This window comes from Ruditapes philippinarum, unplaced genomic scaffold, assembly GCF_026571515.1.
Source record: "Ruditapes philippinarum isolate M1 unplaced genomic scaffold, ASM2657151v2 ctg1476_1_1_1_1, whole genome shotgun sequence".
In the NCBI taxonomy this organism is placed as follows: Eukaryota; Metazoa; Mollusca; class Bivalvia; order Venerida; family Veneridae; genus Ruditapes; species Ruditapes philippinarum.
This window is the reverse complement of record NW_026852145.1, coordinates 139,373-165,030: the sequence shown is the minus strand read 5'-3', so window position 1 is coordinate 165,030 and position 25,658 is coordinate 139,373. Positions and strand designations below refer to the sequence as shown.

General features: G+C 32.4%; 1 protein-coding gene across 1 annotated transcript; it reads left to right on the top strand.

Moving 5' to 3' along the window:
* The first annotated feature begins 10,684 nt into the window (after positions 1–10,684).
* Positions 10,685–23,314, top strand: LOC132750702 (DNA-directed RNA polymerase III subunit RPC3-like). Its single transcript, XM_060740733.1, has 15 exons — positions 10,685–10,894; positions 12,642–12,903; positions 13,994–14,161; positions 14,937–15,019; positions 15,674–15,775; positions 16,364–16,456; positions 16,959–17,039; positions 17,760–17,811; positions 18,356–18,416; positions 18,635–18,701; positions 19,407–19,490; positions 20,231–20,332; positions 20,906–20,955; positions 22,524–22,673; positions 23,159–23,314. Exons 1-15 carry the CDS (start codon positions 10,745–10,747, stop codon positions 23,250–23,252), a joined length of 1,599 nt encoding a protein of 532 aa, XP_060596716.1. The 5' UTR covers positions 10,685–10,744; the 3' UTR covers positions 23,253–23,314.
* The last annotated feature ends 2,344 nt before the right edge of the window (positions 23,315–25,658 follow it).

Sequence of the window (25,658 nt, the reverse complement as noted above, 5' to 3'; positions counted from 1 at the left end):
AACCACAAAAACCTTAAACATACAAAACAATACAGCCAAAACTAAAAAGGTGTCCATAGGACACAGTCACGCTTCTGCCCCACTCCATTTCTCTGTCACAGTGGATTGGGACCTCTCAAAATATGACCTAAAAGCCATTTTGTGAAGTAACAAGCAAATATCTTTATAAGTTGACAAAATAAGATGTTGTACAAGAAGTTGCACCACATCGAATCTTACATGCAAACACTGATGATGGCATCCAGAATAGCTCCAATATTCTTCAAAAAGTAAAGCTAAAAAACACTTTTCATGAAACAGCCACTCCTGCACTTCCAACAAAAACTGGTTTCAGCAGAGCTCTCCAGCTCTGTTTTGGGAGAACAGTACCTGTACCGATAGGGAGAGGGGAAATGGAGCCGACACTAAAATTCAAGGATTGAGATGAGAACCCTGTAAAGAGACAATTTTGATTATAGTTATCAACTGACTTTTTTTCTTTCAAGCAAAGTGGTTACAGCTTAGGTAATTATCTGGAAATTCCATTTCAATCCTCATTGCATCTATATTGTATTAAAACTTTAGAGGTTCTGTACAATTTCTCTGTTAAATGATACATTAATCCTTTAAATGCAAAATATCTTAAATGAACTTGTCCATCAAAACCATCATTTTCAGGGAATCTTTTTAAAATATATACTGACTGAAAAGCTATTATTAGCTGTACAAAATTTTATGTACTGCCTAATTTTGGTCTGCACTAGTCACATGGGTAGATTTAGTTGCCAATAGCAGGGTAAAAAGTAATTATTATAAGCTGGTTCTATATTAATATTTCATAAACTATAACTAGTACATGTATATCAGATGTGGAAAGGAATTTGCACAGTATGTTTAATAATAGAAACATTAGGACAACAAAATAAATCCTTTAATTCCAAAACAGATCGGACTTAAAAATAACCCATCAAATTCCCTCAATTTAATCAATATTCAAATTTTGACAATGAAGGAAAGTTAAAAAGGCACTGTTTAAGAAATTAAATTATCTCAAGTCTAACATTGCGTAATGTAGTTTTAAAAAAAAAAAATGTTTTCTACATCACTTCAAAATGCCTTTTTTGTATTAATTTGATAACATATTCCCTAAAACTTTAAATGGATTGTTCCGAATTCAATTAGCTTGCCAAATCCATTACATAAAATCAGCAGGTTTATGCTTTAAAAGGAAATACCTTTTTCCGATTTTTCTAGTTTTCCGTAATTTAATCTTGTCGCCAGTCACAGGTGTCATATTCACTATGGCAATGATTATCTGATATTATGTTCTATAAATAGATTTTTTTATCATGCGAGGAATCAATAAAAGAGGTGACAAAATCCCGAGATATTGAGATATTCTGAAAAGTGCGGACAACAAAAAAACTAAGGTGATTCTTTCTGCAATTCAGACTTAAGATGTTAAATAAGTCTGAATATTAGCATACTGAAATAAATAAATAAAAAAAACAACAACACAAACTTTACTTCAAGATGATACAAATGTAAATTTAACTTCCCTTTTCTAACGTAATATAATGTAAATTTTTGTCATGACTCTACACTAGTTATACATGTATATGTTAACTCAATTACACTCAAATCTTCTCCTTCTCACTAAACAAACAAATAATTATTCTACATGTATATCTAACGAATAATATTATATAAGGTTAATTAATTTATTTTGTATTAAAATAAAAATCATATATAGCACAATGCATTCTACTTTAGTTATGAAGTTTAAAATATGCAAAAGTTTATACACATACATCAAAAACATTTGTTATACATGTATATCATTAACATGTATATGTTCTATGTATGTACATGTACAGTAGTCCCAACTAATTAAAATATGTGTTGAGATATTGTGCTAACTTATGGGCAATATCTCCCCTGACCCAGAACAAAAATATCTCAGAATCTAGCTTTGGCATGTCAAAATATTTTGACTACATGTACAGTAGGAAAACATCAGTAATAATCATTTTCTGCAAATTTTCTGAAAAAAGAAACCCTTATTTTTTCGTTATTATAACAAACAATAAACTTATTGCATATCATTTCAAAACTTTATCAACAATATTAGCTATTTACGAAATTTTGAAGAAAAATAATTGATATTTTATTTTATATGTTGGTCAATAAAAACTTAAGTGACTAATGATTAGGTCCAACAGAACCATGCAAATTGCTGCTTTTTCACATACAATGAAAAATAAATGTATATATTACCACATTGTGGAAAGTCAGTTCTCTGGTAAACTGGATGACCAATCATAGATGGAGAATAAACATTTGAAGGCACATTACTTGACAAAGAGGACATAGAATAACTCCTTTGCAATAAACCGGAATGTACCGAACAATCCGTTTTATCCTGCGAATGATTCATTCTGGTATCATAGCCAAAAGCGAAATTCAACCTCTTCTGATAAGAATCCATCTTTAACAGTTGTTATGATTTCCTTAAGCGTAAATATATCTATAGTATTCTAAACAAAATTCCAACAAATCAATTCAAATTCTAAAATCCGTGAACTTAATATCAATGCTTTCAACGTGTAAACACTAAAATTCAAACGGCAGAAAATGAAACAAGAATCTATGTTATAATTTCTTCCACATCGTTTTATATGTTTTTATCACTGTTTCTTTAACATCTTTTTATACGTTTTTATCACATTTCTATAAAGTATTGACCCTCTTGTTTCCTGTACACATGAAGTGACAATTAAATGAAGATAATACACCACTCCTGCTATTAGAGCATGTATATTTATAATTTTGCTCACATCAATTACCAGAGTTTTCTAGCGCACAGAATAATTTTATTCAAATATTTTACGTACAACCGAGTAATCAGTAGAACATTTTAAAATTATATAAAAGTACTCGTAACGACTCTCGCAGCATGTATTTCTAATTCAAGAATGAATGTATTGATGAAATACGAGATTTTTCCTACACCTTGTCTCTCGCAGACAACAGTTACAGAAAAAAATGTCATGAAAATATAGCTGGATATATATAATATATATATAGACATATTTTGACATGTCCAAGCTAGATTCTGAGATATTTTTGTTCTTACTAAAAGTTAGCCAGAATCTTGCTTCAAGAGGGGAGATCATAATAATTGCCCAAACATAATATTTGAACACATTATAGTACAAATAGGTACTACATGTACCTTTCAGCTTAAAATTGCACTGGTTACCCAAATTGACTGTCAAACTGTCAAATCATACAAAGTATTTGTCTTTGATTGGACTTTACATAACACAAACTCTGTTAAAGATATTTCATTTTAATTTATATTGAGTTTTTAAGTCGCACTAACACAATATAGGTTATATGGAGACTTTCCAGCTTTACTGGTGGAGGAAGACCAACATTCCATAAGCTACCTGGAAAGCTTCCTCACATGAGAGAGTCCAAAGTCCTTGGCGGGATTTGAACCCACAGCAATGAAAGTCATTTTAATGGTTTGAAGCCAATGAACTTAATCAACTGGCCACAGAAGCCCCCAAACAAAATGGAATAGAAGTTCGGTATTCATAAAATGTGATAACTAACGCTAACAAGAAATTCACAGCTTCATTAACAACAACAGTTGAACTGTGGAGCAGATAATTCCCTGACATTTTTTTTTTATAAATAGTAGAATAAGAACAGGCCCCGAGGTTATAAACATTTTAAAAAGTTTTACTTTACTTTTTCTTCGTCTTTTTATCTGATGCTAAAATTTTTAATATTCATCTACATAGAGCTAGGTAGTGCCTACCTCACAAAGAATCCAGATAATAGATAATAGTTCTAAAATACAAGAAACAGTTAACAGGTCTGTATTAAATCTACTAAATGGTCCTCTCATTTTTTTTTTTATAAATAAAAACTGTTTTTGTTTATCTGCTGTAAATATTATTGTTTGAATTTTAAAAAGGAGTACTTCCAAATTGCTAACAAGTATGACAGAAATGTGGTTGTAAATTGTCTTAAAATGCACAAAATCATTGCTTAATGGATAAAACCCAACATCGGATAAAATAGCAGCATAATAACTTTTTATCCAGATTATGTACAATATTCACATGTGTTAAATAATAAGGAACATTCTATATCATAACTCTTTCCAGAATCAACCAATATTACAATTATTAAACCATTGATAAATCTTACAAAAATATCTTACAAGATATAGCTTTATACCCTTTAAAACATCTAAGAAGGAATTTTATGTTGAATATTTTATCATGAAAAGATATGTATTTGAATAAATTATTAATTAAATTGATGCAAAGATACAGCAAAATATTTAAAAGGAACTTAATCCAAATAGAAAAATTTACATAATGTAATAAGAGCTGTCTGAAGATTTGCCCACTCCAATTTAGTTGACAAACATTAATCTTTAGGTAAGTCAACTCGTCAACTGACTAAAAATAATTACAGTTTGAAATATTAAATCAGGTGATAATTAAATAATAATTTCACTAATGATTGATTTAAAGCCACTGTTTACTGTGTTAACAGTGTTAATATTTTCATATCTGATGTATTCAGTGCTAGAGTTTAATCACAAATAAACAATATTCTTCATTATTAAAAAGTACTTGGTATCTATTTAAATTTATTTCTTTATTGATTTTTAGATGAAGTTAATTCATAGTTACTTGTTAGTTTTTTTCGTGGAAGCTGAAAAGATCTTACCTTAGTCAAACCAGTGAGAGTGAAAGAGAGAGATAAGAACTGCTATAGGCAAAACAGGACCTGCCAACCTCATTACTGACTTGAAATGATGTTTTCGATTACATTCGATTATTTGTCATGTGTATTTATTTAAATGGAATTTATTATATGTCCCCTTTTTTTATTTTCACAAATTTTTAACGAAAAAAACTCCCTTATATAAATTGCAGAGTTTCAAAAAGAGGAATTTTTAAAAAAAAAACAGAAATTTTGCCCTTGTAAAAAGAATTGAAGGGGTTTAAAAAGGGTTTGGGGCAATTAAAAAGATTTTTTGGGGGTTTCTTGTTTTTCATTTTTTTCCCCAATTTTTACCATTAATAAATTTTTAAAATTTTTTTTCTCTTAATAAAAAAAAAGATTTTTGTTTTGGGGCACTGTTTCTCTCACTGCGCTTGACCATTGTATGAACTTGGCATTAAATTCCTAAACTTAGTTTTTAAGTTATACACCAGACAAGGATAAGGAACAAAAGGCAATAACTCTACAAATATTAAAGATGGAGTTATGGTTATTGTACACTGCACTTCTTCTCATTGTGCTTGACCATTGTATGAAGTTGTATTTAATTGCAAAAACTAGTTTTAAAGTTATGCACTGGGCAAAAAAAAGTAACAAAGGGCAATAAATGTAATTAGTCCAAAAAGAGTTATGATTCTTGTGCACTGCACTTTATCTGACTGCCCTTGACCATTGTATGAAGTTTCATTGAATTCCAACAATTATTTTCAAGTTATGCACTGGACAATAAAAAGGTAACAAAGGTCAAAAACTCTTAAATGAGTCAAGAAAGAGTTAAGGTTTCTGTGCACTGCGCTTCCTCTCAATATACTTGACCATTGTATGAAAATAGTATTGAATTCCAACTAGAAATTTTTAAGTTATGCTCTGGACAAGAAAAAAGCAATGGAAAAGTAACAAAGGACAATAACTCAGTAATTACTCTAGACAGAGTTATTGTTCTTGTGCACTGCACTTCCTCTTGTAGTGCTTGACCATTGTATGAAGTTGTTTTGAATTCCAACCAGTACGTTATGCTCCAGACAAGGAAAAGTATCAAAGGGCAATAACTCTGTAATTTGTCAAAATGGAGTAATGGTTCTTGTGCATTGCATTTCCTGTTAATGAGCCTGACACTTGTATGAATTTGTATTGAATTCCAAATAGTAGTTTTCAAGTTATGCTTAGGACAAGGAAAAGTAACAAAGGGCAAAACTCTGTAATTAGTCAAGATGGAGTTATGGTTCTTGTGCACTGCACTTCCTCTCAACGTGCTTGATCATTGTATGAAGTTGTATTGAATTCCAATCATTAGTCCTTCAGGCCATTCCCCAGGAATTTTGCCAGGCACAGGGGCAAGTTTTCGTGAAAATGGGGGTGGGTGTGTACCCCCGTCCCATGTTGAAAATTTTTGCTATTTTTATGTTTGCTACATCAAAATCTACTTTTTAACAATTTTTTACACTATATAATCATAAAATTAAGAAACAACACAATGAAAAAATTCATTTTATAAACAATATATACATTAACTATCTATTTTCACAGTCACTCTTCACTGTTTAAAACTGAGTCTTTCTTTAATTAGTGTGAACATCAATGTAGAAACAAAAAAAAGATGCTGGCCCATTGGAAAAAAAAACAGCCTTACAGGGGTCTCACTAGGATTTTCAAAATAGGAGTCCCGTCTCCCAAGCTAGAAAAAGTAAGAGTCCCAATTAATGTTGACTATGCTAAGCCATCTTTGCTGCATTTATGCAATTGATGTATATGATGAATAAACAGAATAAACGGTGAGGTAGTTGCAATGTGAACAGAGAAATAAACTTATTAAGGAAAAAAGGGAAACTCTGTATCATAAAAAGGTGATTGAAAAAGATCTGATATATAATTTCTAATACCCTACATCTTCAGAATTATGCTGTTTTCTGCCCAATTGACTCCAATCCCCCCCCCCCCTTCCAGTTATGCTCGGCGACAAAAAAGCAATGGAAAAGTAACAAAGGGCAATAACTCCATAATTACTTTAGATAGAGTTATGGTTCTTATGCACTGCACTTCCTCTTATATATTGTGCTTGACCATTGTATGAAGTTGTTTTGAATTCCAACCAGTAATTTTCAAGTTATGCCCCGGACAAGTAAAAGTAACAAAGGGCAATAACTCTATAATAAGTCAAGATGGAGTTATGCTTCTTGTGCACTGCACTTCCACTTAATGTGCTTGACCATTGTATGAAGTTGTATTGAATTCCAACCATTAGTCTTGAAGTTATGTTCTAGACAAGGAAAATGCAACGGACCGCTGGATCGACAGACCACCGAATGACTCCTATATCATGTATATACCCCCCAAACTTCGTTTCGGGGGTATAAATATGTGTTTGTAATCACAATTGTATATAACTTTTAGCATATCAGCATATCTTAACAAAGATAGGCATGTCTCCCTTGCAGAATTAATGGCTCCAACTTTGAAGCCATATTGGCTCCAACTTTTTCTGATTGGCAAATTTGGTGGCGCAAACTAAAATTGACCCAGAGGGAACTCTGGTGATGGATGGTAAACTACCAATTTGCTAAATTTTAAATTACAAGTCAGAAGACCTTGACTTTTGACCAGAAAATGGGCATAGCAAAACTAATCAAGAATTAACAATCTTCAAACAAGTTCTGGTTGAAGTTATTACCCATAAAAAAAACTAATAAAAGTAAACAAAGTTCATTGTAACCTTGACCTTTTCATCCTACATGACTATGGCAGGTAAGGATTTATATTTTTTGAAGTTTTTCAGTCTATGCACTTGATTTATTAAATCTTCAATTTTTTTGTTCACTTACTAGTAACAGAGCAACAGATAAGGTGCGTATTTGCGTATTTACGCAATTAATTTTGGGTATTGGCTCCATTTAATTGGGTAAACCAAAGCTTGATACCCTATGATTTCAAGATTAATTGGGTATTCAATTATGAAGATATGAATTTTATGGTTTCAATATCAATAAAATTTAATTTTTAAAAAAAAAGAAAATAGGATTAACAATTTACTAGAACTTTTCACAATAGTTTTATTATTTATATAAAATGCTCATGTTATATTTCATAACATTTTTAACAAGTTCGTTTTCTGTTTACGACTGTTTTGTTTCAAAACACTTTCCCTTTTATACGACGCCATATTGCTTTCGAAGCGTCTATTGTTACAGCTGGGACCTACTTATTGACGGTCTCCGCAAAATCAACCGTCTCTGCCGGTCTGTAAAGACCGTTGACCTGAGTAGACAAATCGACCGTCTCATGCTTTATTGATATGACTTAGTCGGTCTTTGGAGACCGGGAACCGTCAAAGACCGGAGACCGTTGATTAGTAAGCATTGATTCGGGAATATTCGGATAGCATGCATATCGATATAATTTGTCCAAAACTACGAGCGTACGACAGATAAATTTTGCGGTGATGAAAATGACAATACGCACGGGTTTTTAAGACAATTGCGTATTTTATTTTTTTTAATGGGTTTTGATACGCATTCTTTAAAAATCAATTGCGTATTTTATAAAATTAATTGCGTAAATACGCACCTTATCTGTTGCTCTGAGGTAATAAATAAGCAAAAATATAATTTTAGGATTATCTGCCCTTCTAAAAAGGCACCCTTTTATAACAATAAACAAGTACATCTCATGATCTGTATGTATACCAAATTTGAAGTGAATAGCTTCAACAGTTTCTGAGAAAATGGACCTTAATAAAAAAAGGTTTACCAACATCAAAGCTGACAAGAAGGTCATGACAATAGCTTCACTTTTTTCTTCGAAAAGTGGAGCTAAAAAAATAAAAGTAGCAATAACAAAGGAACAGCTGATTGTGTGATATACATGTAGTAGTCCATATCTGTCACCACAGTTATAAATATACCTAATATTTATAATTGATATTGGTGACATACAACAAATTTTCAAATCAAACAGAAACTGTTATTGATTATTTCAAGACTAAAGCCTAATACAAGATTATTTCATCTATTTAATTTATATCAGTAAAAAAGATTTAAAACAGTAGTTTTGTTGCTTTTACACTTCTAAACTCTTTACCAAGACATAGTCATATGTGTTGCTGAATTATGCATTTCTCGCTTACCTTTTAATGTAGAAAACTGAAAAGCAGCATTTCTCATTGGATCAAAAATGCAAATTTATTCTTGGTGGTGTACCAAATGGCCTTAAAATTGTCTTTTGCACAGGAGGAGTGCTTAAGAATAAGAAATAGGTCATTGTATAGCACTAGTATATTATGGGAGTTTGATCCTTTTCATAATCAGGGAGCACAAAAAGTCATGCTTTATATACTTTACTAATTAGTTATAAAAGTCTTTGTTTTACTGTAATTCAGAAGAAATCTAAAAATAAAAAAATGTATTAAGCGCATTTCAGTCCAATTAAGTTTAATTGTAACACCTCAAGGCCTTTATAATTCCTGTCAGTTTTCTGAAAGTCGTTGGAAAAGCAAATATCATTGCCACTAGATATTAAATCTGACAGAAAATATCAAGCAGAGTGTTGTTTCAAAGTGTTATGTGCGAATAATTAATATTATGCGGATGATAATAATTAGTATGTATAATTTTGTTCCTGAAAAAGCTTGAATTTGGTATATAACGTTTTAGTTTTGGACAGATACTGAAAAAATCCTCTGGTTTATTATAATAAATTATGTCGCTGAACATAAATGGTTTTAAATTGAAATAATTTTTGACACAGCCCTAAAACTGCTAAATGAAAGAAGGCTTTCTTATTGTCCTTGATTTAGCGAGTTTTTTTTTTCGGTATCATATCAATCAGAATATTTTTCATAATCTTAATTCTATATATAAACCGTCATAATGTTTAACGGATGAATGACAGATCGTGTACTAAATATTGTCATTTTATTTATAAATAAACACGTTTGACTGACTGTCAAACGGAAAAGAGTCAACTCGGCCCTATACCAACTCGGCACGGGTCAACTCGGCACGGGTCAACTCGGCCCCCTTTACAAAATATATATAACGTATTAACTTTGCTTTGCATGTTGTTACGGTAAAATGAATATAAGAAATATCTTATTATTATATATAATTTACATTGTACTTCTGCCGAAATAAAGTATATTTAGAAATTTTTTTTATTTATTTGTCTTTATATTTATTAACTCTCTCTGTTTGAACTGCGTAAATAACCGAGGTATATCGAGTGAAAAGAGCAAAAGTTGTTATCCTTAGTTTTCCCTTCGCTCGCCCAAAATAATGCAAATTTAGCTCGTGATTTAAATCGCCTAGTTTGGGGCGATTAAATGTCCGTTTTTAAAATTTGAACCAAATTTTAAAAGCTGGTGATTTAGCTTTCTCTCTTTAATATTTAAAACAATTGTTTGAACTGTTTTTTAAAAATTTAGGGAAAATCATAGGGACAACCTAATAACAATCGGTAATTTTTACTGATTCTTGATAAAAAAACCCTTGAAACTTCAACCCGTGTTTTATAAAAAAATTTAAAATAACTTTAAAAAACCTTAATTTTAATAAAAAAAGTGGGCCCTTTGACCTGGGGGTTGGATTAGGGCCGACTGGTCGGGGCCGGTATATTGGGCGAGCTACCCGGTTCTGCAACCTGTAAAAGTTTGTTTTTTTACCCCATTAAAAAAATTTTTTACGGATCCACTTGGTCCAGGCAAAGCGCGTGCTGCCATAACCCACTTTCAGTTTAGAAATACTAAAATATAACTTATAATTGATAAAAACTGTTAATTTTATCAAAAACAATGGCCCAATTAAGGAATTGACTGGTTTTTATTTCGACGGAAGACGCTTGATTTCTTTCTCTATTTTTCATAAGCGTCTAGTAACCTATCTGCAAATATCTAACTGTGGCTCAGTCTAGATTTCAACCGGTGTACTTGTACAATGTACTACTGTGTGCATTTCAATCTTTCATGATGTCGAAATGCAAAACTGATGTTTGCAGACTAATTTTGCGTGAAAGCTTTGGAGAAGTTGCGGAGAAAGTTGCATATTTACTTCTTAGTAAAGGTGCTTGTCATTTACGCCAGATTGCTTCAGAGACAACCCTTCATATTGACAAGGTGATTTTATTTGTTTCTTTTGATTTTCTTTTATAGCCATCAAATTATTCATTTGTTTGACTTGATTTAGCTTTCAAAAAGGAAATGATCTCTAAGTTTAGGGTCAATAAAAACAGTATGAAATTATTTGTAAAGGGATCTCAATAATGTTTTTTGCCTCTTTTTTATTAAAATGTCTTACAATCAGTGCCATGGCATGGAGAAGTGTTGCTGATTGCACAACATTACCTCATTATGTATACTGTGTGTCCATTATAGGGGTGTTGGCATTAAGGATTGCCCTTGTCATATTGGTCAGCATGTGCACCTGGGACTTCGCTTATGGGTTTATTCAGCATTTCAAAATTTGTAGAGTTATTGCCCTTGACAGTAAAATTAGCAATTTTCAACTTGTTTTGCAGGTAGCTACAAAGTATTTGACCTAAAGTCATAAAACTTTACAGAAATGAAGATTAGCATCTTTAGTTGTTCATCTAGGGGTTTGATTCATGACTGTAGTTTGATTCTGTATTTGCAGAGTTATTGTCCTTGACTTTAATAAAATTTGCAGTTTTGAGCTTCTGTAGTGGGTATCCCAAAACATATTTAACGCGGAGTCATGAAACTACAGAAGTATTGATCAGCATGTGAAGGTTTGCACCCGGGGGTTTGCTTGTGGATTTATTAAGTTTTCGTACAGGTTTTGTCCGTGACATAGTTATAATTTGCAATTATCATCATATGTCACACATAGCCCAAAAAGTATTTGAACTTAAGAGTCATGCACTTTACAGAAATGTTGGTCAGCATGACTGTGTTGTAAGGGCTTCCATTAAGTTTCAAAATTTGGAAGTCAGGGTCTGCAAAACCTCTGATTCTGGAAGTCACATTATGTAGGTAAAAAAAGAAAAGCATTATAGACTGGAAGTCACAAGCCAAAATCAAGGAGTAATTGATTCCGATACTTCCATTAATGGAAGCCCTGTGTAGTTGTGCATCTGGGGGTTTGATTTTGGATTTGTTTAGTATTTGTACTTGCCCTTGACAGTAAAAATTTGCAATTTTCAACTTGTTGCACATACCCCAAAAATATTTGACCTGGAGTCATTAGAGTACAGAAATGTTTGTCAGCATGTGTAGTTGAGCACCTGGGTGTTTGCTTATATATTCACTCAGAATTTATAGAGTATTTGCTTTTTACTTAGTAAAAATCGTTCCAAAATGTTGTGTTATGTGTACCTCCAAAAGTGCTTAAGCTAGAATCAACAGACTTTACAGGAATATTGACTATGCAACTTGGCTTTTGTGTTTTTTCAGTTTTCTTAGAGTAAATACCCTTGACCTAGTATAAATTTGCAATTTTCAAGTTGTTCGTATGTAGCTCAAAAAGTATTTGCCCTGGCCTGGAGTCCTGAAAAAAGAAATATTGATCAGCATGTGTAGTTATGCACCTTACGGTTTGCTTGTGGAGTTGTACAGCATTTGTAGACCTTTTGCCAAAAGTTACAGTTTTCAATTTGTGTTGCAGGTAGCCAGAAAAATATTTGACCTATACTGGCTAGAGTCAGTAGATTGACAAAACAGTGGAGTGTGGGGGCACCCATGTGCTATGGACACATTATTTTCTAGTTTAATGTTTTAAATTAAATAACAATTTTTATATCCCTTAAAATATTGAAAGGTTTATTCCGATTTCAAAGCATAGCAAACTTATTATACAAATTCTGCAGGTAAAGGGTAGTAATTTTATGTCCTTGATATTTTACAGGTACGAAAAATTCTTCTGGTTTTGATACAGCAAAATGTTGTTAAGTTTGAGAAGAACAAGAGAGGTTATACAGAATATTTCGTTGACATTGAGAGCTTGTTTTGGAGACAGCGTATACCGAGGTACATACATTGTGCAAAGACGCTATATGGCGATGCTGCAGAGTTAGTTGTAGAGGATCTGGTGTATCACGGTCAGCTGATGATGTCATCTGTTGTAAACACGGTTACTGATAAATTAAATGAAGCTTTGGAACATGCAGGTAAGGGACATTTTAAGACCAAAAATATGATCTGCTTTTATTTCTTGATTTGACTCAAAACCTGAATTCGACTCAAAACCTGTTTATGACTAAAAACCTGGTTTAGACTTGAAACCTGGTTTAGACTCAAAACCTGGTTTCTACCACTCAAAATCTGGTTTCCACTCAAAACCTGGTTTCCACTCAAAACCTGGTTACAACTCAAAACCTAGTTTAGACTCTAAATCTTGTTTCAACTCAAAACCAAAGGTATGCAATTCAAAAAAAGGTTAGGAAGAGAGAAATGGGATAAAACTTTTTTTTTAAATGGGGGCCTGAAGTGGGGATGCAGGAGTTACTGGGTCTTGTCAGTAAAATTTTTTCTGTTGAACAGCTTTCACAGAACATGAAAACATAAAAATAAAGTTTCTACAGAAAATTTCTGAGGGATAATATGCCTTGAAATGATATTTTAACATTCATAGCAATATCGGATAACATAATTATACAAACATATAAAATAAAGGAGCAGGGTGTGGTAAAAAAAAAGAGTCGTAAGCTCGAATTTTTATAAAAAATATCTCTTACATCTTCAACAGTAAACATAAATATTAAATTTCTTTTGTTAGAAATAAATCCTTAAAAATACAATATTAAAGCCTAAAATTTATTGTCAATACAAAGTGCTGTATATAAATTTACTAACATTAATAAATAGTTTTATCAAACAGAGTCTAAAGTCAATAAAGTGTAATAAACTTGAGCTTTGTAAAGAAGTGACTGAAGTAAGGAATGGAATAGATTTGTTCATAATTATTATATATTTGGCATCCTAGGAGAAAATGATACTTGTTTTCTATTACATTTATATTGTATTTGGAACATATTCTTCAATTTCTGGGGGATATCTAGGTGTCTCCCTTTTTCAGTCAATAAATCACGAGATGTAATAAAAGTCGATTTTGGTGCAACTGAACCTTGTATTTTTTATTGATAATAAACAGGTTTTTTTTTAAACATTTGAGAAACCCTGATATATATGAATTACAAGGTTTGCCTAATGTCGGTAAAGCAATGTACCATGAACGAAATATATATTTCTAATTTACAGGTCACCAGAAAATTGGTTCCCGTGTTGTATATGATAAGTTTAGTCTCCTGGCTGGTACCCATTTTATACAGAAATGTTTGAATCTAATGGAAGCTTCCCAAGATGAAGAAGATTTGGATGAAAGAGATCTTTCCCATTTGTTTAAGGTGCCTCCATATAATATTAAAGGTACAATTAAAATTCAATTTGTGTTGAAATTATTTTGAAAACAATTTATTAATTTTATGCCTGCAGAAGAAATTGGGAGCGTAAACCATGGTTTATGTAATTTGGTGGGGACATTGCCTATGACCAGTAGTTTACCTTTATTGAATTTGACGGCTTGTAGTCAAAGGTCAAGGTTTTCACTTACTGAGTGAAATCTTTCATGCAGCAATAAGCCGAAGTTTTGGGGTAATTCTAGCATAGATACCCTATTAAATTAAGGTCAGTCACACTGAAAAATTTCCTGTCGAACTTGAAAAAATTTAATTTAATTTGTGAATTTGTAGGACATTAGCCTATCAATGGTAGGCCCGTTGAATGAGACCCCTATTTAAGTTATTAGGTCAAATGTAAAGGTCAAAGTGGCACTTTTTGTAAAGTCTGTCTGATAAGCCTATAATGTAACAAGAGAGATAACATTAAGAGCTGTATGAAAAAAATACATTCAAAATAATTTAAACTGTTTAATTATATAATCTGTTCAATAAAAATCAACACTTTTCTAAGCTTTCAACATTTTGTCTTCAATTCTTAGTCTTAATTTTAAAAAGATATTTTTTTTAACTCACAGTTTACTCATTTATAAATTGAAATAATATAAAATGTTATTTTCCCAACCTATTTACAAAAAATTATAAATATTGACAGTTAAAAGTAATCCATGTGTATTATACAGGTACTTCAAATGATTTTTTTAATTGTCTATGTACAAATGTTTTACGACATCGTATTTGTATAGATGGAGAGAAGAAAAGAAAAAGATCTACAGATGAGAGTGAGCCACCAGCAAAGAAACCAAAAATGTCAACGGACGATGAGACGGTAATTTAACACTACAAAATACTGACTTCAACCACTTAATGCCGTGTCTGTGATTGAAACAAGTGAAAACGATTTTATTTTTTTGTGCAGGGTTTTCCTTCCTTGTAAAGGCTTTATGCACGAGCTGTTTAAGGGCTGCTAATCCCAGGAAAATACTCTAAAGTCATGCAGTTTTCCCAAAGTTTAAGGGAAGTGCCCCTCCCCCTACCTGTAGAAAAAGCCCTTTGATATATGTAACTAGTGGTTTGAAAATTAAGAAAGTTATAAAGGTTGGGCGGAGGTTTCCTCTGCCCTTAAAGCTGAAAAGTTGCCTTTTAATGTACCTCTGTAGTGCTGGTATGACTTTTAAACTGGAAAAAAAATAGACAGGGAACAATTTAATGTACAAAGGTTAAAAAAAATATCAACTGCTTAGTGCTGGCCTTGTTAGTATATTAAATAATGAAAATACACCATTTTAACACATAATCATTTGATAATAAAGAATAAATGGAGGTTCATCTGTAAGCCCTTAAAATTAATGAGTTTTTTGAATAGATAAATATATTTTCATTTGCCTGTTTACTTCATTGCTTTGTAAAGAATAAAATAAGCTTTTGTAATTGTAGAAGATAATATTCAAGATATTGAGTATATTCTCACATTTTCTTTCAGGTATCAGACGATGGTGTTTATTGGAAAATAAATCACAGACGTTTCCATCAGTATTTTAGAGATCAATTATTTATTAAAGCTATACACAACACAATAGATAAGGTATAAGAATTGAATATTGTAGAAATTAATTGATCTAAATTTACACTTTTTTGCTGTTTTAGTTAAAATTTATGTAAGCTGACTTAACTTAGATTCTGATGTCAATGACTGAAAGATAATCATAGAGAATGTTTTTGTAGGAGTGCCGTGAATGAACTGGATAACCAATTATACATAGTTTTAAAGTCTGGGCTTTTGATAAGGTGTTTGAAAATGTAAATTTAAGTCCCAAGTTCCAAACATGCCACTATATCATTAAATATGCCATAAGGGGTATCCATAGCCATGTGGTTATGGTTGTTGACTTAAAAACGCAATCTATGGCTGCTGTGGGTTTGAGTCCTTCTAGAGACATAGAATTCTTTCATTAGAAGTTTCTAGCCAGCTGACATAATACAGTGGTTTCCTAAACCCAACCAAAGTGCTGGTTTGTCTGGAATAAATGGCACAGAGGGGTAAGGTTCAACCTGACCCTTCTCTTTATTGGTGGAATTGACCAATCATAATTGCCCTTTCATTCATTATTTGACTCACTGTGGTTTTGTCAACCATATATGTATCTTTCTTATTTACCTTTTTATTTTACAGAGAGCTGCAGACATTTTACAAACAATGTTACGGTTAACTGAGGTAAAATCTGATGATATATGTTTTACTACAAACCCCATGTCCTTCACAGAGGTAATGTATTTATACATGGAATATGTTCTCTTATTGTTTTAATTTTAGCAATTACCATGCTAAATATCTTATTATCTATATGATGTCCGGGACATTATGGCATGTATGGGCCTTGTCAATCCTACAATATAGACACAATTATTCATAATTTTTAGGGAAAATTGTGAAATGGGATATACCTACTGAATATCAAATGGTGCAAGACCATGATCTGATAACACAGTTGATTTGGCTGTTCTTGGTCTGTACTTGTTGCATGGGTATATTCATTTGCCATCACCACACTGAAGGCTTTATTATAGTTGCAAGGCCACAGTCCTCAAAGATGAAGTATATAAATTATACCTTTTGTCTTGTTGTCATACTTACTCTATAATCCCCATTTTCTCTTTGACCTAGAATCTAGAAGCATTAGTAATTAACTCTTTAAAGATGAAAGTATATGCACCTCTTCTTCTGTTCTAGTAAACTGTGAAGATTCGAAGATTTGTTTCTGTTACAGATATTTCAGGCTATTCCTAGAGATCTTGGTATTACAAGAAACATGTGTGAACAATATCTCAGTTTGATGACTGATGATTCCGTAAGTTTTTTTCATAGTAAAATCTTTCTAGATTTCTGATCTTTGAAAAATGTTGTGCTGCTTAGATTCTCCTTAATTTTTCAATTAGTATGAATTGGTCACAACAGTTTGTTCAATGATTGCTATTAACTTTGATAGCTGTTAACTTTGATTTCCGGAAACATGGCAACTATTGTAACACATTTATGAAAGTATTGATCATGGTTATTTGTGTCGTATATTAATTCTTAATAGAAAAATGATGTACTATTGCTGAAATACAATGTACATGCTCAGTACATATTTAAAGGATGTATAAATTTGTCAGTAGAGGATAACAATTTTACCTCATTTTAAATTTGTTATGTCGCTCCTTTGTCCGTCTGTCTGTCCGTCTGACTGTTTACTGACTGTATCATTGGAATCTCTTTATAACATGGAAACACAATTTTAGAGGCTAGTGAGATGAAATGCAGTGTCAAAGAACCATAAATCTATATAAAAAATGATTTTTTAATTATCTCCCTTTATAATACTCGTCTGGTGTACAACTTCAAAGTTTTTGACAAAATTTAAGTAAAACTTCACACAGTAATAGAGACCAGTGTTTGTCAGATTTATTTACAGACTAGCTGACAAGGTGCAGGTTAGAGGAGCATCCATAGCATTCAATAATACTTTTTGTTTCAAATGGTTATAAATAACAGATATATAAAAAAGTATTTTTTATTTTTGGTACAGTCAGGTGTTGTGTCAAAGGTGGGGGAAAGTGGAGGTGGAATGTTTGTGATAAGTATCCTTTGATGAATAAACATTTATATCTATCATATAAAGTCTAAAATATTTTCATTATATCACAGTTAAAGAGTAAAACATGTCTAATGTATCATGGTGAAAGCAGGCAATGTCACGGATTCTATTATAATATTTCCACTGTATAATTTTAGGGTAACGTGTAATGTGTGAGCCATCTTAGTGGGGTGGTTAAGTTCACCACTACTGAATCAGTTGTTGCTAACTGATGTGGGTTTCAAGCCCTACGAGGAACTTTGAAGCAATTCAACTTAAATATGGATTTTTTTGAGGTTCTGCTTAGCTGCTGTCTTTGGCCTGAGATAATAAACAAAGGACTCCTGAGATTCTCCTCTACCTATAGAGCAAGAAAAGAGCAAAAAGAAAATATCATTATTGCCCTCGGGTTTGGTATACAGTAATAGCATGGTCCCTTAGACACTTACAATTGTGTGAATCATCACACTCAGGTTTCATATTCTGTAAAAGAAGAAATGTTCTCTCAGACACTTACAATTGTGTAATATATTCTTAACGAGCTTCAGATATTATGAAAGGTCTTAAAACAATATGTAAAGCACACCTGGAATCTGTGGTACAGGAAAGGTAACCAGTATTTTATATCTTCCAAAATGGAAATAAGAAATGTTTTTTAACGCCTTTTTAAAAGAGCTGATTGTAATACAAAAGTATAATGAGATAAAAAATTACAATAATTTTGATGAAGAACTTATATTTAAATTTTAATAGATGTAAGTATATGATAATATATTTAAGATGACTGCCTTAAATTTCAAACTGGCAATCTTTTTGTTTCTTTTCAGATTTGGATCAAAAAGTTTGAGGATATTTAGAGTTTTACTTTTAAAACAACATCTAGAGCAGAAACAGGTATGGCTTTTTAATCTCAGCTAAATAATTATGTTTTAATTACAATTTAATTAACTTTAAAGTATTAGTATGCTATGAACCAGTGCAGTGAATATATTTATCAAATGTAGTTGTAATTATATGAATGTTATTTGTTATTATATTTTTTTTTCCACAAGCTGAACTTGGGTCAGTTTTCATATCCTTCGAAACGTCAGGGACAAATAAACATTTCATTCTTTAGAAAGGGAAAATAATGAGTTTAATAACATTTAAATATTGGATTTAGAGCATGTTAGATGTGAAAGAACTGAAGTAAGTAGTGCTGAATGTGCTGTAATGTGCTGTAAATGTAGAAAAATGTAAACAAAGTAGTATTTTGACTTTCATACAAAGTACTAATTCACTATAATTATACAATGTACCAGTTGCGAAATAGCAAGAGAAGAGTTCATCTTTATTACTTTATATAAGGTTTTGGAAACTGCAACAAGATACCAGAATGGAATGTTTTTTAGACATTAAATGATAGTTTTCAGTAGCTTAATGGGCCTTTAATAGGGAATGGACTCTACCAAATTTATATCATGACAAGTACATTACATAATTACATCAGGGTAAGGATGATACTTATTAGGGGGGGGGGGGAGTTGTTGGAAAAGGAATAAAAAATAATAATCATATGTTTCTCTAGAATTCTTATGCATTGTTTATTCTTTATTTTAGATAGAAGATTTAGCCATGATTCCATCAAAAGAAGCAAAAGAACTTCTATATACGATGTTTGCACAGAACTTCGTTTCAGTAACAGTGAGTTAAATGTTGAAATGTCATTATTTTACTAGCATATTTATGTAAAGGTTAGGCATCTTGCAATATTAGAAAACATGTATATTTAAAAAATATATTATTCTCAAATTTGATATTTGAAAATACTGATTATTGCTATACAGTTTTTTAAATAAAAAAAAACAAAAACAAAAAAAAATCTTTTGTATACACGCAAAGAAGATAAGTTTTTAAAAAAGGACCACATTAACTTATCCAGTAATAGGGAATGAAGCTTCACGGGCATAGTTTGTGCATTCTGAATAGACATATTCAATAAGAACTTTCTATATATTTCAATACATTTCTGCAATTTAAGTATTTTACACAAAGATTGGCATAGTACATGTATATTTAAAAAAAACTATAATCTTGTAGAAGAACAAAACCATATTGATGACAAGATTAAAGCAAAGCTACTTGATGGTTTTAAATAAGCTCTTATTTATCAGTGTATGATATTAACTGTGTATATTATTTACTATATAATGTTGTTATTGAAGGTCACATTAAAATCTTGGTAACTCCTGACCCCGAAAATTGTAGCAAAGTAAAATGAGCTACCCTGTTCAAAAGAATTTTTGTATATTTATGATGAAACAAACTAGCTTATCAGACATAGATTTAAATCCATTCAATCATGGGTATACACTGATCTACATTCATTCACAGTTAGTCATAGGTCTACATACTTTCTTAGTTATCATTTTGTATTTTTCCAGGAAATATCTAAAACCCCTGATCATGCCCCAGCAAGGACTATCTTTTTGTTTAGAGTTCAGCTAGATCAGCTTGCAAGAATGTTGCTGGAAAATTCTTATAAGGTACCAATGTTACAGCTTATATATTTCAATCATGGAAGTTGTTTTGATCCCTTACATCTTGATACCTGTCTTAGCTCAATAGGGATAGCACCGAATTTCTAGAGGTTGCAGGTTTGATCCTAGGGCAATGCAAAATTTCTCGGTGACTTGATTGCAGACATAGAGTGTTATGGTCATTTGTCTGTTACCAATGATACAGAAACCATTTGAGAATAGTAGTCTGTCACTTCGAAAAAATTGGGTAAACCAGGAAAGCTGGTTAGCTGGATCGTTCGCCAAGAATTGTTGGAACATATGTTAAAATTTGTGTTAAAACAAATCAAACAAAACCAAGACTCAATACTTTGTGGATGTGAAAATCCTGCCAGTTTGCTAATTACCAGAGCTTGATTTTGAATTAATGAATAAAGACTTTTATTTGTGCTGGAATTTTAGCTTAAATTTTTTATTTACATGAAGAAATCAAGAAAAAAGCAATTCTGTTTACAATGTTGATGTAGATTTTTTTTAATTTTTGAACCTTTGTTGTGTTGAAAGATGGAGAAAAAAAAATTTTATTGTATTTTTTTTCAGGCCCTTGCAAATGCTATGAGAAAAAGAGTGGCAGAAACTAAAGAAAATAGGTGAGTAATTAAAGTTTTTTGTGTCGCCTCTACGGAGTAGTGGCGACATATAGGGATCACTTCTCCGTCGTCCGTCTGTCCGTCTGTCTGTCTGTCCGTCACAAAACTTGTCCGGACTTCTCCTCATAAACTACTGGTGCAATTTCATCCAAACTTTACAGGAATGATCAGTACCAAGTCTAGTTGTGCATATTGTCAGGATTTTCCGGTTCAATGATTTTTGTCAGAGTTATGGCCCTTTAATAATTTTTAATTTTTAAAGTTTGTCCGGACTACTTCTCTTATACCACTAATGCAATTTCAATGAAACTTTACAGGATTGATCTGTAGCTCAAGTCCTTGTGCATATTGCACGGGTTTTCCGGTTGAATGATTTTTGGCCGAGTTATGGCCCTTTGATAAAAAGGTTTCTTTTTTCTGTGTGTTGCCAGATACACAAAAGCTTGTCCGGACTACTCCTCATAAACTACTGGTGCAATTTTCATCCAAACTTTTACAGGAATTGATCAGTTACCAAGTCTAGTTGTGCATATTGTCAGCATTTTCTGATTCAATGATTTTTGTTTGAGTTATGGCCCTTTAATAATTTTTATTTTTAAAGTTTGTCCAGACTACTTCTCTTAACCACTAAATGCAATTTCAATGAAACTTTACAGGATTGATCTGTAGCTCAAGTCCTTGCGCATATTGCACGGGTTTTTCGGTTGAATGATTTTTTGGCCCGAGTTATGGCCCTTTGATAAAAAGGGTGTTTTTTTTCTGTGTGTTGCCAGATACGCAAAAGCTTGTCCGGACTACTCTCATAAACTACTGGTGCAATTTATCCAAATTTACAGGAATGATCAGTACAAAGTGGTTAGTCTAGTTGCACTGTCCGTCTGTCTGTCCGTCTGTCAACAAAATTTGTCCCAACATGAAATTGGCCATCATGAGGCGACACATGTGATTACTGATCGCGCTCTTTGTATTTATGTTTACATACTAATATGCGGTATATTTCTAAAGATTAATCTAATACATTTATATGCTTTATATATCAGGTGAGTGACTTGCTTTTCCTGTACATTCATATAGCATGTGTATTAGGAGGGTTATCCAACTCAATTAGATGCGGCATATATAAGGAGGGTAATGCAACACATTTATATGCCATGTTTTTAGGAGGGTTATTCAACACATTTATATGCCATGTTTATGAGGAGGGTAATTCAACACATTTATATGCCAAGTTTATGAGGAGGGTTATCCAACACATTCGTATGTTGTGTATATCAGGAGGGTTATTCAACACATTTATGTGTTGTGTATATTAGGAAGGTTATTCAACACATTTATATGCCAAGTATATTTAGAGGCTAATCAAACATCTTCATGCATCATGTATATTAGGAGGGTTATCCAACACATTCTTATATTATGTTGACAGGAGGCTTTCAAACATATTCATATGCTGTGTATTTCAGAACCCTTATCTATCACATTTAAATGCTGTGTATATAAGAGGTTATCCAACTTCATATGCTGTATAAGTAGGGTTATACAACACATTTATATGCCATGTATTTCAGGAGGTTAATGGAGAAGCAGGAGAGAGTTGATGCGATATTAGCGTCGCTAGAACAATCTGGAGCAGACGACGCACAGAAAGAGGAAATACAGCAGACAATTACACCAGCAGAAAGGTCACAGCTGCAAAAGGTCAAACATATGATAAATATGTAAGTTTTTAATCCAATACCAATGTTGTAATGTCCTTAGATAAAACAGATTTTTTTTTTTTAAATCAAAATATTTCATGAAATGTTCTGATCTGAAAAAAATATATACTTAAAGCATTACAAATTTCAATACATTTTTGGTTAACAAGTCAAATATTAATTTTTTTAAAAGGTTTAGAATGTTATTGTTATTAGGGGTGTTTGTGGCCAAGTGGTTAAGGTTAATGACTTCAAACCACTTGTCGTTCACTGCCGTAGGTTCAAATCCCAATAGGAACTTTGGATTCTTTCATGTGAGGAAGCTAACCAGCTAGCTTACAGAACTGGGATTCTACATAGGTGCCCATTTGTTCTTGAAATAATGCACGGAAAGGCACCCCTGAGATCTTCCTCAACCTATAAAGCTGGAAAGTTGCCATATGATCTGATTTGGTGCAACCTGAATCTCAACCAAAAACAATTTTTTTTTTTTTACTATTTTTCAGGTTAGATCAGAGTGAACTGCAGCTAGATGAGACGATCTTTGTATTAGAAACCTTCCTTTATTATAATGACCAGAAATTAAAATTTAGGTCATAGACTGCTATAAATTTTACTTCTTCATTGTTCAAGTTTTTGATAATAAATAAATTTTACAAACCTCTTGTAGTCAGTTATTCATCAGTCACTTATTTTAAAGATACAGAAAACTCCACTTAGAACGATATAGCTTATAAAGACATACCACTTACAAAGAAGCTGTTGCCGCAGGCCCAACTAGGGGTGTGGATCGTCGGGTAAGTGACGATCCGATCCGAACGATGATTCAGCACTTACGATTCACTAATCGAACCACAAATCTTTTGTTATCAAGACACCCATAAAAACACGTACAAAAGTTATAAAAACATGTTCATTTAAAAAAAACAGCAACAATTCTATACATTTTACATACAAAATATAAACTTCGTTTATGTATTTATTCTTTGGACGAGTATTTTTGTTTTGTTTTTGAAACCAATTACTACCTAGCTCAGCATCATGGTAGATCTACATGGTCTTTAACCGGCAAATTGTATTTAGGTAAACTTCATATAATTTATACTCGAATCGTATTTTTCTCGATTTGAAGAGTGTGAGAAACAGTGAATGTATATAAAAAAAATTAAATCGCGATCCACAATCTCTGGGCTTACAAATATTCAAACTCGATCTTTCACTTTGATTCGTGATTATCCGAGTACTCGGATACTCGCCCCAGCCCTAGGCCCAACCCTTGCTTTTAAATTGGTTGCCTCTTGGATATATCGATACTGGGATATGATATCAAAATTGCAGGTGGTTGGCCCATACTGTGTGATTTAATTTCAGGTCTATCGCTCATCCGCTTCCTGTTCACCGACTTAGTTAAATTTTCGACATTAATGGTCAATGGTAGGAAATTTTTATAACAGTTTTCTCAGCAACAACTAATAATAGCCTCGTGATATTTTGTATACAGCATTAACATGTGGTCCCATACCGTGGTATTCGATTTCAGGTCTGTTGCTCTTCCACTTCCTATTAAACGACTTAGTTAAATTTTCGACATTATAATGGTCAATGGAAGGAAATTTTCGTAACATTTTTCTCAGCAACTGATTATTAGCCCCCACTTTCCACTGTTTTTTCAATCTTATGACTAGGTCAAATATTTTTTGGGCTACATGTGCCACAAATGGAAAATAATAATCTTTTACTAAGTCAAGGGCAATAACTCTAGAAATACTGGATAAATCCACAAGTGAAACCCCAGGTGCACAACTACAAATGCTGATCAACATTCCTGTTAAGTTTCATGACTCTAAGTTAAATACTTTTTGAGCTACGCACAACACAAATTGAAAATCTTCACTTAGTCAAAGGCAATAACTCTTACAAAACAGAAAAAAATCAACAAGGGAAACCCCAGGTGCACATGCTGAGCAACATTCCTGTAAAGTTTCATGACTATGTCAAATACTTTTTGAGCTATGTGAAAATTGCAAATTTATACTCAGTCAAGGACCATAACTCTACAGATACTAATAAATCCACATGAAAATACCCAGGTACACATGCTGATTAACATTCCTGTAGTTTCATGACTAGGTCAAATACTGTTTGAGCTACGTGCAACACAAAATGAGAACGGACAGAAAAGGGTAAATCTAAATGCCCCCCCCCCCCTCCTATAGTGGGAGCACAAAAAGAACTAATGATTACATTTAAAAAAAGCAATGTCCTGAAATAAAACGTTATTGAACCTTAACTGCAGAAATTGACAGGCCATTATTGGGAAGTTTTTCATCTGTTTCAGTGAATTAGAACGATCCAAAGATTTTTTCAATAAAATTATGCTGTCTCAATATGTCTTAAGTTACAGGCTTGAAACCCAATGCATTGAATCTTAATCATAATTCTCTTTACTTTGGTGTTATTTGTTTGGGCTGCTTTTTTTACCAGTTACACCTAGTTTTACCTCCATTGCTTAAAACATGTCATTTGTATCATAGTTTGGAGACCTTTCTATTAAAAAAATTGCCTTCAGTTACCAACAATTGCTCGTTGATTGGCTACATTTGTTCTGGGGTTAACTTATTGTTACAACGGGGAAAGGGATAACGGTAGAAAAGTCATATTCATATGCTTGTTCATTGGTTGCTTTTTTTCTGGGTTTCATATTGTGACGACACGGAACTTGTTTTTAGCTCGACTTTTCTATGAAAAGGGGAGCTATCCTACTCGCCCCGGCGTCACACCTTGGTTAAGTTTTTCGTACCACCCCACTTTATTTCAGAAGTATTACAAGTATGGCTTTGAAACTTACCATACTTGTTCACCATCATAACCTCCATCTACAGACAAGAGTACATAACTCTGTCAAGGTTTTTGACAGAATTATGGCCCTTTTTTGACTTAGAAAGTGTATTGAGCTTGGTTAAGTTTTTTGTACCACCTCACTTTATTTCAAAACCATTGGAGGTA